Source organism: Hyalella azteca, unplaced genomic scaffold (assembly GCF_000764305.2).
Source record: "Hyalella azteca isolate HAZT.00-mixed unplaced genomic scaffold, Hazt_2.0.2 contig4675, whole genome shotgun sequence".
NCBI classification, from domain to species: domain Eukaryota; kingdom Metazoa; phylum Arthropoda; class Malacostraca; order Amphipoda; family Hyalellidae; genus Hyalella; species Hyalella azteca.
The window spans coordinates 341,123-355,597 of record NW_025934886.1 but is presented as its reverse complement, the minus strand read 5'-3'; the positions used below and the strand labels follow the sequence as shown (position 1 = coordinate 355,597).

Genomic DNA, 14,475 nt, shown 5'->3' with positions numbered 1-14,475 from the left:
TTTTAACGCTGACAAATGGAAAGTTGTCCACCTTGGCAAGAATAATGAACAGCAAGATTAAAGTATGAGAAGACACGGCTGCAACGACAGAGTGATGATGTCGAAGTCGACAATTGAAAAAGATTTAGGAGTTAGTATCGACAATGAGTTGAAATTTTCCAAGCATATTGAAGGTCAAGTTAACAAAGCCAATAAACGACTTGGACTGATCAGACGCTATTTCGAGTTCCTAGATGCAGAAGCGATGAAGCAGTTGTTTGTTGCTGTCATGCGCCTGAACCTTTTGGAAACGTGTGGTCACCGAAATTTGAAGAGGACAAAAAGTTAATGGATAGTGTTCAAAGACTCGCAACAAGGATAATTCAGAGCTTGAAAAACAAGTCCTATGAGGAAAGAATAAAGATTATGAAGCTTCCAAGCCTAAGGTATCGACGTCTGCGTGGGGACCTCATTGAAGCATATTAGTATACTCATGGTTTATACAAGGTCCCAGAAGGATTACTAGAATTTGAAACAAGAACCAACACCAGGGGCCACGGCTATAAACTAAAAAAACTGCGTTGCAACACATCCATGCGACAACATTTCTTTTCGCTTCGAGTCACCGACATGTGGAACAGTTTCCCTGATAGCATCGTTGGCGCTCCGAGTATGAACTCCTTCAAGAACAGACTAGACGAAGCTATGCAGGAGCATATGTTCAGTCTTAAAATGCCTAGCAAATTACGGACCAGGCAATAAGTCCAGACGAAGCAATGCAGGAGCATATGTTCAGTCTTAAAATGCCTAGCAAATTACGGACCAGGCAACAAGTCCAGCAGCTATATCAATAAATCGTCAGTTAGGGAAAGATCGGGTTCCGAAGGCCGGATCCCTTGTGAATCAAGTCAAGAAAAGTTCATGAATCGACAACAGGCCATGGACATATTTCTTCAATGCCGACACTTCTATTTAGTATTCTATTCCAATGCTTAATTTGCTACTCGGAATTTTTAAACACTGGGCCTTGAGCATCAAAAAACATTTGCAGAATGGCTTGCTGGTTTATACATAGTTGTAAGAATTTTAAATGTTATTTTGATTTCGTAAAGCTTAAGTACCTCGAGCATTCTTAATTTACATTACGCATTTTTTTTTGTTCTAAAAACGACCTCACAGCTATGTATCGCGATGTGATGTGCTATCAAACTATAGTGGAACAAACACGCCACCGTGCGACGAAATCTAGTTAATCGACTTCGACTGTAGTTTGACAGATGCTGGCTGAGTCAGTCGTGCACTGAAGTTTCGGCAGCTGTGTAGACTAGTACTAGAATAGAACTAAATTGTGTAATCGTGAGTGCCTCTATAAGATAATTTTGCCTTCTACTAACCGTCCTTCGCATTAAAATCCAAGAATGGATACCAAAACTGTCTCTGGTGAGTATTATATCGATGTTTAACGAATAACGGTTTACCTATGTTGTAAATTTTTGTTCGAGTGAAGCCGGGTCACGGACTTGCAAGTTGCAACCTCAGAGTCAGAGGCGTTCGTTTTGATGTTTATCAGTTCTACCGTCTACCTTTCTGAGCTTTCTCCTCTTAGTTATTTTGCCTAAATTGCCATGCTTGCTTCAAATTAATTTTTTTATTATGAGTTTTATTTTTTTCAACCTGTACTGTATATAGGCTATTGTGACAAACCAGCGATTTTTTAGAATCGGTTCATTTTTAATTTCCTCATTTACCCAAGATTTAAACCAATTTCTTATGTATGATGATGCTGGTATCCAGGATATTTTACTGGTCTACTTATAGGACTCAAAAATGATCTTGAGTGAGAGTGAGACTGTGAGAGACTAAAAAACTCTCTGCTTTGCCATTATGATTATAGGCCTCTTGACTGCTGTAATTTAGGTGTGGAGAAAATGATTAGGCTACTAGCTATTTCATCATCATTGTCACATCATTCACATGTATTTTAGAAAATTATGCTAAAATATACTCTTTTCTTACATGCCAGAAAAGAAATTGGGTAGGGTAAACGCGGTATATTCCGACACTTCAAGGATGTAGCAAAAACTGAATGGCTATAAAAAATACACTGTATGCGCAACTCGAGTTCCGTTTGCTTTACGTCACTCTCAAAACACCGCACTACGTGCCAGCAACAATGAAATGTCACAAAATGTTGCCATATTTATTTAAAAGCCTTTAGAATGCAAACATACCAAATCCATAATCCATATATTCCAACACTGTGTGTGACTAAATTCAGCATTTTGTGAGACTAATTCCGACCGCGCTTCAAACTACTAATTTGTAATGCTGACACTCTTGTGTAGTTGTGTTGGAATTCCGATTGCTGTGTGAGCTGTATTGGAATACGACACAGCTTGGAATTAGAACACTATTGAATATTGAACACTACTTAATTATGCTTTTAATTAAGAGCTATTAAGCTTTTAACTAAGAAAATTTTAATTTTTGCACACAGCTTGGAACAAGCTGTGTGTGTCTAATGCCAAGCTGTGTTGGAATTAGTTTTTATGTGTCTAAAACCGTCTCTTAACTTAATCATCTATTAATTTTTTTACCACTTGAAATCAGCAAATACAAGTATACTAAAAGGATTCCTAATATATTCACAGACATATTTAAAAGTCTCAAACCATAATATTCTTTCTACATGAACAGTTTATCACTATTTGGTAGAGTAAGGTCAACTATCAACTTTGACACATTTTTTGGTGTTCTCACTGGTGACGCGCACTGTCTCTCTTTGGATCTCAACATTTTCCCGCCAGACGGCCCAGACCTAGTGTTTTGGCAATAGTATGGTGCGCAAAAGTATGATGTCACTATTTCAACCATCAACAAATGCATGGAACTAAGAAAAAGCTTAATATAAATGTAAAAAGTCAAGAAGTGTTGGAATTACCCACAATGTCGGAATATACCGCGTTTACCCTAGCCCAAGGGCAATAGAAACTGGTGGAGTTGGACTTGGGATTGCATTTTTATCTTGTTCATGGGTTATTTTTTGCCCAATTTTACAGACTGATTGAAACCCAAAAGTAGTTTGAATACAAACATACTAGTGATAGGCCTAGTACATACTGACCCCTAATACACTGCCAAGAAACACAGATGTTGCAAGGGTACTGGTTTGAGCTGCACCACAAAGCTGACAACCAGCTGCAGTAATCTGGAGTACAAGCCCTAATAAACTGCCAAGAGACACAGTGGACAGCACGGGCACAGGTTTGAGCTGCACCACATTGCCACAATGCTGACAACCAGCTGCATTAATTGGGGTAAAACTAAAAACACAAAGGTGGGATGCAGGGATGCCCCAAAAGCACAACTATTGATGGGTACAAGCCCTCAATAAGCCACTGACAATTTACTGAAGCACAGAGTTTATTAGCCCTTACAATAAGAGGGTGCATAAAGTTTTATTATGCAAGTTTGATTGAAGACCAGAGCATGCTTTTTATTAACAATCTTCTTGTTCGCTTTTTCAATGAGTCGAACCAAATTTCTTGCTGGCGTCGGGAGATCGAAAAGCAGGTTTCCGAATGACATTTTAATAGTTTGCGACGTTTCGAAAATACAATTTTCATTATCAAGCTGGTGAAGGTTTTACAACACTTGAAATTCAATTTGGAAATGACAGAAGTACATATGAATGGTATAGTGGATACAATAAAATAAATAATGTGGATACAACAAAATATAAACTTAAAATTACTCTGAAAATAATTTCAGCGTCCGGACGAATCCAGTAGTTTGGAGGTTGATAGCCGGAGACTCGCTCTTGATAATGAGAGCCTCAGCTATCGTCAATCTCGATGGGTCAGGGCACCGCATAACTATGCTGGTGCAGGCTTCCAATGTCGCTCGGGTGATGGTCTCATTGTGAGCTTCCCGCATGTGGTTCTTGGGCTGTCTCTTATACACATCTAGATGTGTATAAGAGACAGCCACTATACCATTCATATGTACTTCAGTCATTTCAAATTCAATTTCAAATGTTGTAAAACCTTCACCAGCTTGATAATGAAAAATGTATTTTCGAAACGTCGCAAACTATTAAAATGTCATTCGGAAACCTGCTTTTCGATCTCCCGACGCCAGCAAGAAATTTGGTTCGACTCATTGAAAAAACAAACAAGAAGATTGTTAATAAAAAGCATGCTCTGGTCTTCAATCAAACTTGCATAAAAGAAAAGCTTCTGCCTAACTACACCAAAGTTTTATTATTAGCCGTCCGAAACGCCACCAGCAGCTGGGACCAGCTAAGAACTCTGCCTACGCCATATTTAGTTTGTTGGTAGAAATCTTTCTTGTGTCTGGTTGTACCAACAGGTTGTCCGGCCTGTGAATTGGTTAAGCTTTGTACGATATGTTAGCTTTGGGCAATATGTTAGCCCAGATCTGGCTCTCTGAATTTGAGTAGAAATGATTAGACCCCCACCATCTTACTGAGCACACATAATTTGCCTGCAAGGGGTAACTTGGCTAAAATTACCTCACCTTAATACCTCATTTACAGCACAACAAAATGGACTAGCCTCAAAATTCATGTACAAAAGAAGATAATAAATGCAATACAATATGGGAATCACAGTTTTAATCCTTTGGCAGAATAATCATAAGATGATAAGTCAATTGTCAAATGAACAAACTAATTCTAAAGAGATTGAGTTCTCCATCATCCAAGACCAGTGGTTCCCTGAAATGAATAACTTGGACCCCGCACAAGGCTAGCAGCTGATTCAACCTATCGCATTAGAGCTACAATACATTCAGCTACACATTGAGACACAAATAACTAAATCCTCTGAATTAACAAAATAATATCCTAGTATAAAAAGATGTTCCATGTTTCTGTCATGGAAATTAAAAATGTCTATGCATCACTTAGTCATTCATAAGTTAATCCACGAGTTGAATCGGAAGTGAAATAATGTTCTTCAGGAAAAAAGTTCACAAAAATTTTGTTCTGTCATATATGTATAAGATTTTATTAGAAATAATTAATCTAATGGAAATGTTGCATCTTAAGAAATGAGTTTGAAGCTTCAGTAGTGGATCAAAATGTAATTTCTATGCTACTTACGGCATGTCACAAGCCTCCAATAAACAATCTGTTTCCTAAAAAAAATCTAAGCAATAACTCTCAATACAATTTTGTTGTCATTAATCCTGCTAATTTTATGTCAGACCAGTACTATTTATACTGTTTTTATTGATAAGTGGTTCCAGTAGACAAGAGCTGTATTAATCTGATGCATTTGATGTTTTTAAGTGATACAAAACAAGTGTTGAGCTAAGTTTATTTTGGTCACACAGCCTGCATAGTTGACCAGATCCCTAGTTGTGCCATAACTATACAGATTTCCTGAAATTTCTCAAGCGGCAACATTGGTGAAATTTAAAAAATCAATAGAATTAATTCCAATTGATTGATGAAATTGTAGGATTGAGCTGCAACATTTGAAAATTTTCTAAAATATCTTACTCTGATAAAAAAGTCACTAGATTGCTTTAATCGCAGATTCACTAGAAATTTAAAAGCGAAAAAAACACCACAAAAATTTAGCATATCTCTTTTGAAAACGTTTCGGAGACCAGCTCCATCATCAGTTCGATAAATCTAGAACACCGATAAATGCAGAAAATTAGTTTGGAGTTAATAAAAAAAAACACAAACAGAAGTTAAAAACCTAAATTTACTGACAAAGGGCAGAATAATAAAGTAAGTACCTATCTATTCACAATTTCTAATGGATAAGAACTATAGGCAGCATTTAAACTAGGCTTCTCTTTAAAAATATACAATGATTTCAAAATACGCAGATCGGAAGCATCAGAACTATAAGCCAAAACCTTAAAGTCTGTGTCGGACACTGGAACGTTGCACTGTTTGGCGTGAGTGCGCACAGCCGAATGAGGAGGGCGCGATAGTAACTGCGATTTATCGAACTGACGATGGATCTGGTCTCCAAAACGTTTTCAAAAGAGATATGCTAAATTTTTGTGGTGTTTTCTTCACTTTTAAATTTCTAGTGAATCTTACTCTGATGCCTAGAAATAATATTAGACATTAGATTTTTCCTATCTTATTCCTGAGATAACTAAGTTACAAAGCAGAGCCACTCATTTTAGGGGATGAACAGAGCATAGGGGCAAAAAAACGTACATTCCTAGTTGCCTTTAATTATATTCTTAGTGCACTGAGCTTAGGACACCGTATCACAAATAGTTATGTGACTGTAATTCCATCAGCCTATCAGTGATAGCTTTTCAAGTTAGAACCCCCTATCGCCAAGGAGAAAGCGCCCACTACGTGTACTGAGGCTTCAGTGTAGTTAGTCTGCCACATGTTTTTTGTCTGCTACATTTCCTTAGGCCGCTACATGTTAATCCGCTACTTGAACTTAGCAAGTTTTGATAGTTAGACTCAGTGACGGTGAGTTGATGCAATAGTCATAATTTGTGATGTTATAGCTTCAATTTAGATTTGAAAAATTACAGAGTGATGGCAATTCTGTGCTATGTTCATAGATTATTTCAGCATGGATAATGCATGCACTATGTTCATAGATTATTTCAGCATGATAATGCTGTGCTATATTCATAGATTATTTCAGCATGGATAATGCTGTGCTTGGTTCATAGATTATTTCAGCATGGATATGACCTTATGACCTTATGATGAGTTTGGGACGTCGCAGTCCACGGTCACGCTGATGCTCCGCCTTCGTCGTCCTCCGTCTCCGAGTCGTCGTCGGATGTAACGTTGGACGTGTTCCGTCTATTTGCCCTCATTTGGGCACGCTGATGCAAGATGCTGTTGCTTGTCGCTTGCTGTTGGTAGTTTCCCATTACTGGACAGTCCGGGATCTTGCTCAACCACTTGTCCAGTTGTCTCTTGAATGTTGCAAGGGTAAACTCCCCTCCTCTCAGCGCAATGTTGTGCTATGTTATAGATTATTTCAGCATGGATAATGTTGTGCTATGTTCATAGATTATTTCAGCATGGATAATGCTGTGCTATGTTAATAGATTATTTCAGCATGGATAAAGCTGGGCTATGTTCATAGATTATTTCAGCATGGATAATGCTGTGCTATGTTCATAGATTATTTCAGCATGGATAATGCTGCGCTATGTTCATAGATTATTTAAGCATGGATAGGTAATGCTGTGCTATGTTCATAGATTATTTCAGCATGGATAATGCTGTGCTATGTTCATAGATTATTTCAGCATGATAATGCTGTGCTATGTTCATAGATTATTTCNCTTCCCCCCCCCCCAGTCAGCAACAGCTGTGCTGAGTTTGTTCCAGTCGTGTTCGGTCGATAGTGCAAAAAATCCAACTGTGAATTCCCGAGAACACTTACACACATGCATGTTAGGCATCTGACCGTTAATAAACGTTGGTTAAGCGTTTTCCAGTTTGAAATTACGTATATGAAACGTTGTTTCAACGTTATTTGCCTGGAGGGTTGCATTTGATGGTGAAGTCTTCGAATGAGAACTTGAGTGCTCTTCCTCGTTACTCATTGAATAGTTATTCTACGTCCAGACTAGTAGCAGTAATTGACCAATTATAGATTGGGTTTCAATTGTTGTTTGATGAATGGAATAGGTACCTGAATCCATTGCAATTATTTGATAAGTACAAATTTAGATGTGGGCTCTGCTAGAGTTTTTACTTCAGTATAGTCGCAATGACGGAATTTTGTGACTTGATCACGTGAGGTTAAACAAGAGTCAAGAGTATAAGACCCAAAAAAGTCAAGTAAATTCATCATTTATTTATCGAATATGGATGATGAAAATATTGTGTATTTACCTCGCAATTTTTTTTATATGCACTTTTTTATCCTACGCGATTTTATCTTCGAACTTTCAATATAGTTCCCACTAAATCTTAATATACTGTATCTTTCGAGTCGTAATGAAGTACAACGATAAATATATTGACCCATCAGACAATGTCAGGTTGAATCAACGTTGAAACAACGTACTTCGCGACGTTGAAATTGGTCCACTTTTCATTCTGGACTAATATTCAACGTTATTTCAACGTTGCGAAGTACGTTGTTTCAACGCTGATGCAATCTGGCATTGTCTGCTGGGTCAATATATTAATAACGATTATGAATTAATGCTGTGCGCCAAAATGAGCAGTAGCGACATAGGTCAACATTAATTTTTTTTATAAACCAAACTAGTAGTTTTCTTAAATCCTTTTTTGGGTCGTTTATCATGTCGACGAATACCAACGACATATAGAATGAAAAATCAACGAAAAAAATTCCTACTTCAGCTCTTGTCACCTGGTCTTGCCTAAATAAAGAAATTCAAGTTTAAGCGATAGGATGAATTAAGTAGCGTTTTCGAATGTGATAGATATAATTGGAACATACGTTGATTATTGTCTATTACCATACTTTGGCCCTACATCTGGAACCATGTCTAAGAAATTTTTAGTGAAATACCATGCGTATTATAATCTTCATGTTTGGCGAATAATTAACAAACGAGCTCTTTTCTTCAGGCGTCAAGATATTCTCCATTTCTAGTTGTGATCGTCTTTACTTTATAAGTACAGTTGTGCGCAGTTCGCGTCACCGTGTGTCGGCATGACGTCACGGAAAATCTATTTTTAACTGAAGGAGCATAAAAAAGGGGGTTTCGAACTGGAAATTTACTAGCGCTTCTCACTCATTCGGCTGTCTGCATGCACGTTCCAATAGTAGGTAGTATCTGCGAAAAATTGCTCACACTCCCGTGGTTTGAGGAGTCTCTCTTTAGACGCCTTTAGTCCACTGAATATTGTGAATTGATTGGTAAATTCATAATATTATTTCCCGCTGCAATATCTTTGAATTATCAAGTTATACTCATAACCTAGTATAGGCTTCAGTAACTGTTCTGTGAATTTAGGTTGCGCTACATGATTGTACTTTACGAACGGACGATGGACCTGTATTCTAAAATGCATATGAAGAGATATCTAGTAAGTTAGGTACTGTTTTCTAATGAAGTATATTTTGCGCTGAAAAAGTGATTTGTTTCAATTTTACGTGGTTGACAATTGATTCAATTCAACTTCCGCGTTACCTTGCGATCAGTGACGCGCGACGGCGACTTTCGCTCTCTCTTGTAACGTTCGCTTCCGTAACGGTCTTAACGTCTCGTAATTAGACCATAACGAAGTCAAACTCTCGTCTTGCAGCGACTAAATACGAGCGAACGCTTCTTCGGTCAGGTTTCAGTGGAGCAAAGTGTGATGCTTTTTCGTTGTGAAGAAGGCTTGATTATTTGAGCTGTGAAGAAGGCTTGATTATTTGAGCTGTGAAGAAGGCTTGGTTATTTGGGCTGTGAAGAAGGCTTGGTTATTTGGGCTGTGAAGAAGGCTTGATTATTTGAGCTGTGAAGAAGGCTTGGTTATTTGGGCTGTGAAGAAGGCTTAGTTATTTGGTCTGGGAAGAAGGCTTGGTTATTTGGGCTGGGAAGAAGGCTTAGTTATTTGGGCTGTGAAGAAGGCTTAGTTATTTGGGCTGTGAAGAAGGCTTAGTTATTTGGGCTGTGAAGAAGGCTTGGGTATTTGGGCTGTGAAAATGGTATGGTTATTTAACTGGGGATGAAAATTTTCCTGGAGTATTTCCTTCTTCTGGACTATTTATTTACAGGAGAAAAAGTCCGTAGTATTAAGTGGTTGTCAAGTGTTTAAAAAGCCTACTGGGTGGCTGGTATTATTTTGTACACATGACCTTACATTGAGCGCCTATTTTGTGGAGGTTATTACTGTGTTTGTGTTGTTATCATGAACAACTATAATCTTACTCGCAAAAAAAAATAATAAAACACGTTGTCCAAATAGTGTCATTTTCAACACGCATCGCAGTGATATGTCCTTTGGCTGGGCCAATCTAGGTCGAGATGACCCACGACCCACGCCAGAGCATCCTATGTCTTAGGTGTCTCATAAGTCGTTCACTCCAACATGAATATTTTTATGATTTTTTTGTAACGTCATTGTATATATACTTCACAGCTCGTCACGAAAAACCATATAATAATTGTCAGAACTACGCTTTGTGTGGTTCAATTGCCACATACTAACTACGAAGTCTTTTCGACCGCGCTACGAAGTTGATGCTATAATAAATAAAATATCACAAAAATATATAATTTTTTTTACACAAACAAAAATATTTTATATTACATACGGTATTTGTTATATTTTTATTATATATAATATTTTATTCATATTTTTTATATATTTTGTGATTTTTTACAAAAAGCACAAAAATATATAGTTTCTTGAAAACGCCGGCGACTTGAGTGCTGCGGCAAGTTGGTAACAATGAATGCCAATGATGGTAGTGTAAACACAACGTAACGTCGACGCTGTGACGTAAACTACACGTCGTTACGTAGTATGGAAGTAGTGACGTAATATCGACGTTGTGACGTCACGTTCCAGTTTCCTCGTGAACGTCGTCTAACTGCACCCTTGGTGCTGGAGGTGCCGCCCCCTCCCTCCATAAGCACGCGCTCGAGTCCACAGTTGTTTAGTGTCATTCTGACTGTGATGACGTGTACACGTGTGCCTCTTCCACGTGCTTGACACGCGTCCCTGCTTATCCGTGTTAATTTCCCCTCAGTGATATTAACTCTGAGCTTACACTTGAAAAAATGAGCGAGGTTTCGGAAAAATAGAGATACGTTTTTTTTTTTATTTTCTGTGGGTCATCCACAGCCATTTTAGTTCGGCAGAAGGGCGTATCAGTGATACCTGTAGAAAGTGTGTCGCTATTTACACAGTATGACCCAGTAATTCTTCCGAGTGATACATGAATATTTCTGCAGTACATGACCGTGTCTGAACTGTTCATTTGCCTGCACCAGAATTGGTGATGTGGTTGTAGAAAGCTGGGCCCATGGCGGAAGCTGAATAACGTCATTTGTTGTTCAGTGAAGCGTGAGAAACTTGTACTGCACCCAGAGAAATGACTGGGACTATGTACGAATAGTGATGATATTTGTACAATGATGAGAGTGATCCCTCTCGTCACGCTAATATGCCTCGAGTGATTATCTTCACGAAGTCATTGCGCCTTACGCACCACTTGAGTGATACGCTGTACGCACCGCTTGACTGATACGCTGTACGCACCGCTTGACTGATCTTATACGCTGTACGCACCGCTTGACTGATACGCTGTACGCACCACTTGACTGATACGCTGTACGCACCACTTGACTGATACGCTGTACACACCACTTGACTGATACGCTGTACGCACCACTTGACTGATACGCTGTACGCACCGCTTGACTGATACGCTGTACGCACCGCTTGACTGATTCCATAGTCTATAATGTCGCTTGAGGAATTTAAATTCTTTAAAAAAATTTCCGCATTAACTATTTCACTGCGCAGTTAGTTACTTGGTGTTCATATTCAAGTGAGTTTCATATAGACTCAAATTCATTCTTTGCTTAATGATGTGATGCAAGCGTGTATATTCGCTTGTCAATGCACATTGAACGCAAAAGCTTGCACGCTACGTACAAATGATAAAAAGTTTCTTGCCATTTTCAGTGTATTTGATACTAAGTGAAATGTGAGGCGGACGAGAGTATAGAATTTATATGGTGGTATGGCCTCGGAGTATGAAGATAACGAGATGGATTGTCGTTATGGTGTGACATGTACAGTTACATTGAATTATTTGAATTTATAGGTTTATAGTTCTATGTAATTTTTTGTTTTAAACTGGGCATGGAGAACCGCAAAAAAGATGATTTTACTAACAACAACATCGGAGATTCTGAAGAATTCGTTGAAATTCAAATATTTGAAAAAGGCAAGTATAGCACACTATATCCTGGGCAATTGTTGAAATCAGGTAGCAAGTCGCCCCCTTCCTCGACGGATTCTTCACTTAAACGGAATTCAGACATAAATACCAACATGTCCACTTTGAATGATTCTTCTAAACGGAATTCGGATCTGGATACCAGCATGTCTACCACATCCGATAACCTGGACTCGATGACCGACCAATACCACGATGCTCTGGACACATGTGACGATATTCCCGGTAATGACGAAGCGAAGAATGATGATATGTGTACCGACACCTCTGATTATCCTAGCTTATCGTACATTATCGCTAACGCAAACTCTCGTCTCACAAACCTGCCTGACGATGCAACCGAAGAACCTTTGTCTTTGTGGAGCGCCACGATCAAGAACTCGGAGGAATTCTTGGACGACACACCGACGGACTTCAACCAGTACGTTATGTCCGTACTGGAATACGAAGACCCTTCTTTAAATTACCAGTTCGTTAATGACCCGAAAACGCTCAGTCATCTAGACAATTCCGAAGCTTTGTTGGAGCAGCTTCGTGCGATGGGGATTTCCGTTAATCGCGACTACCTCGACCTCGATATTGATTTCAGTGCGTCAGGTCCTAGCAGCTTTCAAGATGACCACAGCACTGGCGACCACAGCACTGACAGCTGCTGTGACACATTTGATTGCACTACACAGGAAGGACACAACTTTGAAAATGAACGTACGGACGCTTGTTCAGTAGGAACAAACGGCGCACGATCTGCGAACGTCAATGAAACAGGCAGCGTTCTGGTGACGGCTGGTCGGTTTCTTCGAAAACTTTCAGCTGCGAATGTCAACTATGTTGACACATTGAACTCCGCTCAACTGGTTACTCGACTTCCCAGTGTTCCAAGCTACGAAGATGACGAAGTCGCGGAAGCATATTTCGCGCCGGATGGTAACATCAAAGTTGTATATGATAATCTCTCCAAGGAATACCGATCCCGAGTGACATCTCACGACGAGCACGTTAGGTACCTCCAGCTCATGAACCTTGAGGAACATAACCCTTCACTTGGACATGACTTACATCGGTCGGGGTTCCAGAACACCGACCCAAAACTGGAGCGATCAGTCATCAAGATCAAGTCTACTTGGGTGTCTGACATTGACGGCAAGTTGCGACGCAAGATAATACTTCTCAGAAAACCTCGTCAGTCTTCTGATGGACTTCTCCAGTCTCCTGATGGCTTAAAAGAAGACTTCAGGGACTTGGCTCGAAGAGTCCCTCTGTCGCTTAGGGGCTTGCCTGACCGCTGCAAGCGCAGGATACGAACGCTGCTCGGTGTGTAACTCAGTTTCTTTTTTTTTCGGTGATATCGATTAATTTCATCTCTGTCGTTATTATTGGGTTTATAATAGGCCTATTATAAATATTTATTTACTCTCTAGATTTGTAGCTCTTGTTCTTTTGTTTTCATCAATTTTGTTCCTATATCAACGTCTTCTGTAAATTTCTTGTGCTGTTTTTTGCGGCGTAACAATGGTCAACAAAACAATGCGAAGGGAAGAAAAGATCTTTTGAACTTGTCACGAACAGAACTGAGCCCAAGAACTTTTTGAGTGTGTAGCGTTCTAAGGATTCGCATCTTCCGTTTTTTAAGAGGTATTCTAAATCATCTATGAAGACCGAATAAACTGGACCATAACTAGTGATGCTTACATTGTTGTCAGTAGACTAACTTAGTGGCCTAGCTAGATAAATTAGTGGCCTAGCTAGGTAAATTAGATGCTGAACTAGGTAACTTAGGGAGCTAACTGTGTAAATGAGTGGTCCAGCTCGGTAACTTTACTTAGATGCCTAACTAGGTAAATTATGGAGCTTGCTTATTAACAGGGTGCCAAAGACTTTGTAACTGAGGGTGTTGAAGGGTCGCTTTTTTCTAGAATTTTCCCATGGCGTAGGCAGATAAAGGTGCCAAGGTAACCCTGGAGGTTCTACAGGTGCCAAGGGAAAAGCACATTTTCTCATGCCATAGACATGGTTATCCTGTGTGTGTTTTTTCTTTTGATGTTCGAACTGCAGCGACTGATGTCAGCATACCCGACTCAGGGATAAAAGGTGTCATGTTCACATCATTTTATTGTATATTTTGTATTCACTCCTCTATACATGCATATTTTATTGTGTGTATATTAAATAGGTTTCTTAACAGCTCCCGAAGTGAACATCCCTGACTCAGTTGTTCCCGATCACATATAAACTCCATATGAATTTATATTTTGTATTCATATTATCTATGCATATAGTATATTAATATGATATTTTTGTTTGACAGCTCCCGAAGTTAGCACCCCCGACTCAGGCGTGCATGAGAACCTGACGCTGTCGCCTGAGGAGCAGGAGCGGCAGAACAAGGAGTGGGAGGCTGAGCTGGCTAAGGTGTGTTGCTTTGTTGTTAAGTATTGAATATACTTATAATACAAATAATAAAGATAATAGTTATAATGACGAAGAAAACGATAGTAGTTATAATGATAAAGATAATGACACTTATTGTGAGTGAGAGGCTGAGCTGGCTAAGATGTGTAGTTTTGATGTCAAGTATTGAATAGAC

General features: G+C 39.1%; 1 protein-coding gene across 1 annotated transcript in view; it reads left to right on the top strand.

Annotated features, from left to right (window-relative positions):
* Positions 1-1,201: 1,201 nt before the first annotated feature.
* LOC108673770 (tumor protein D52) overlaps positions 1,202-14,475 on the top strand; it is a gene marked incomplete at its 3' end in the record, with an annotated part of 33,285 nt that continues 20,011 nt past the window's right edge. The window contains exons 1-2 of the mRNA XM_047880136.1: positions 1,202-1,419; positions 14,197-14,300. Coding sequence (XP_047736092.1) covers positions 1,398-1,419; positions 14,197-14,300 — 126 coding nt within the window. The remainder of the gene's footprint in view (positions 1,420-14,196; positions 14,301-14,475) is intronic.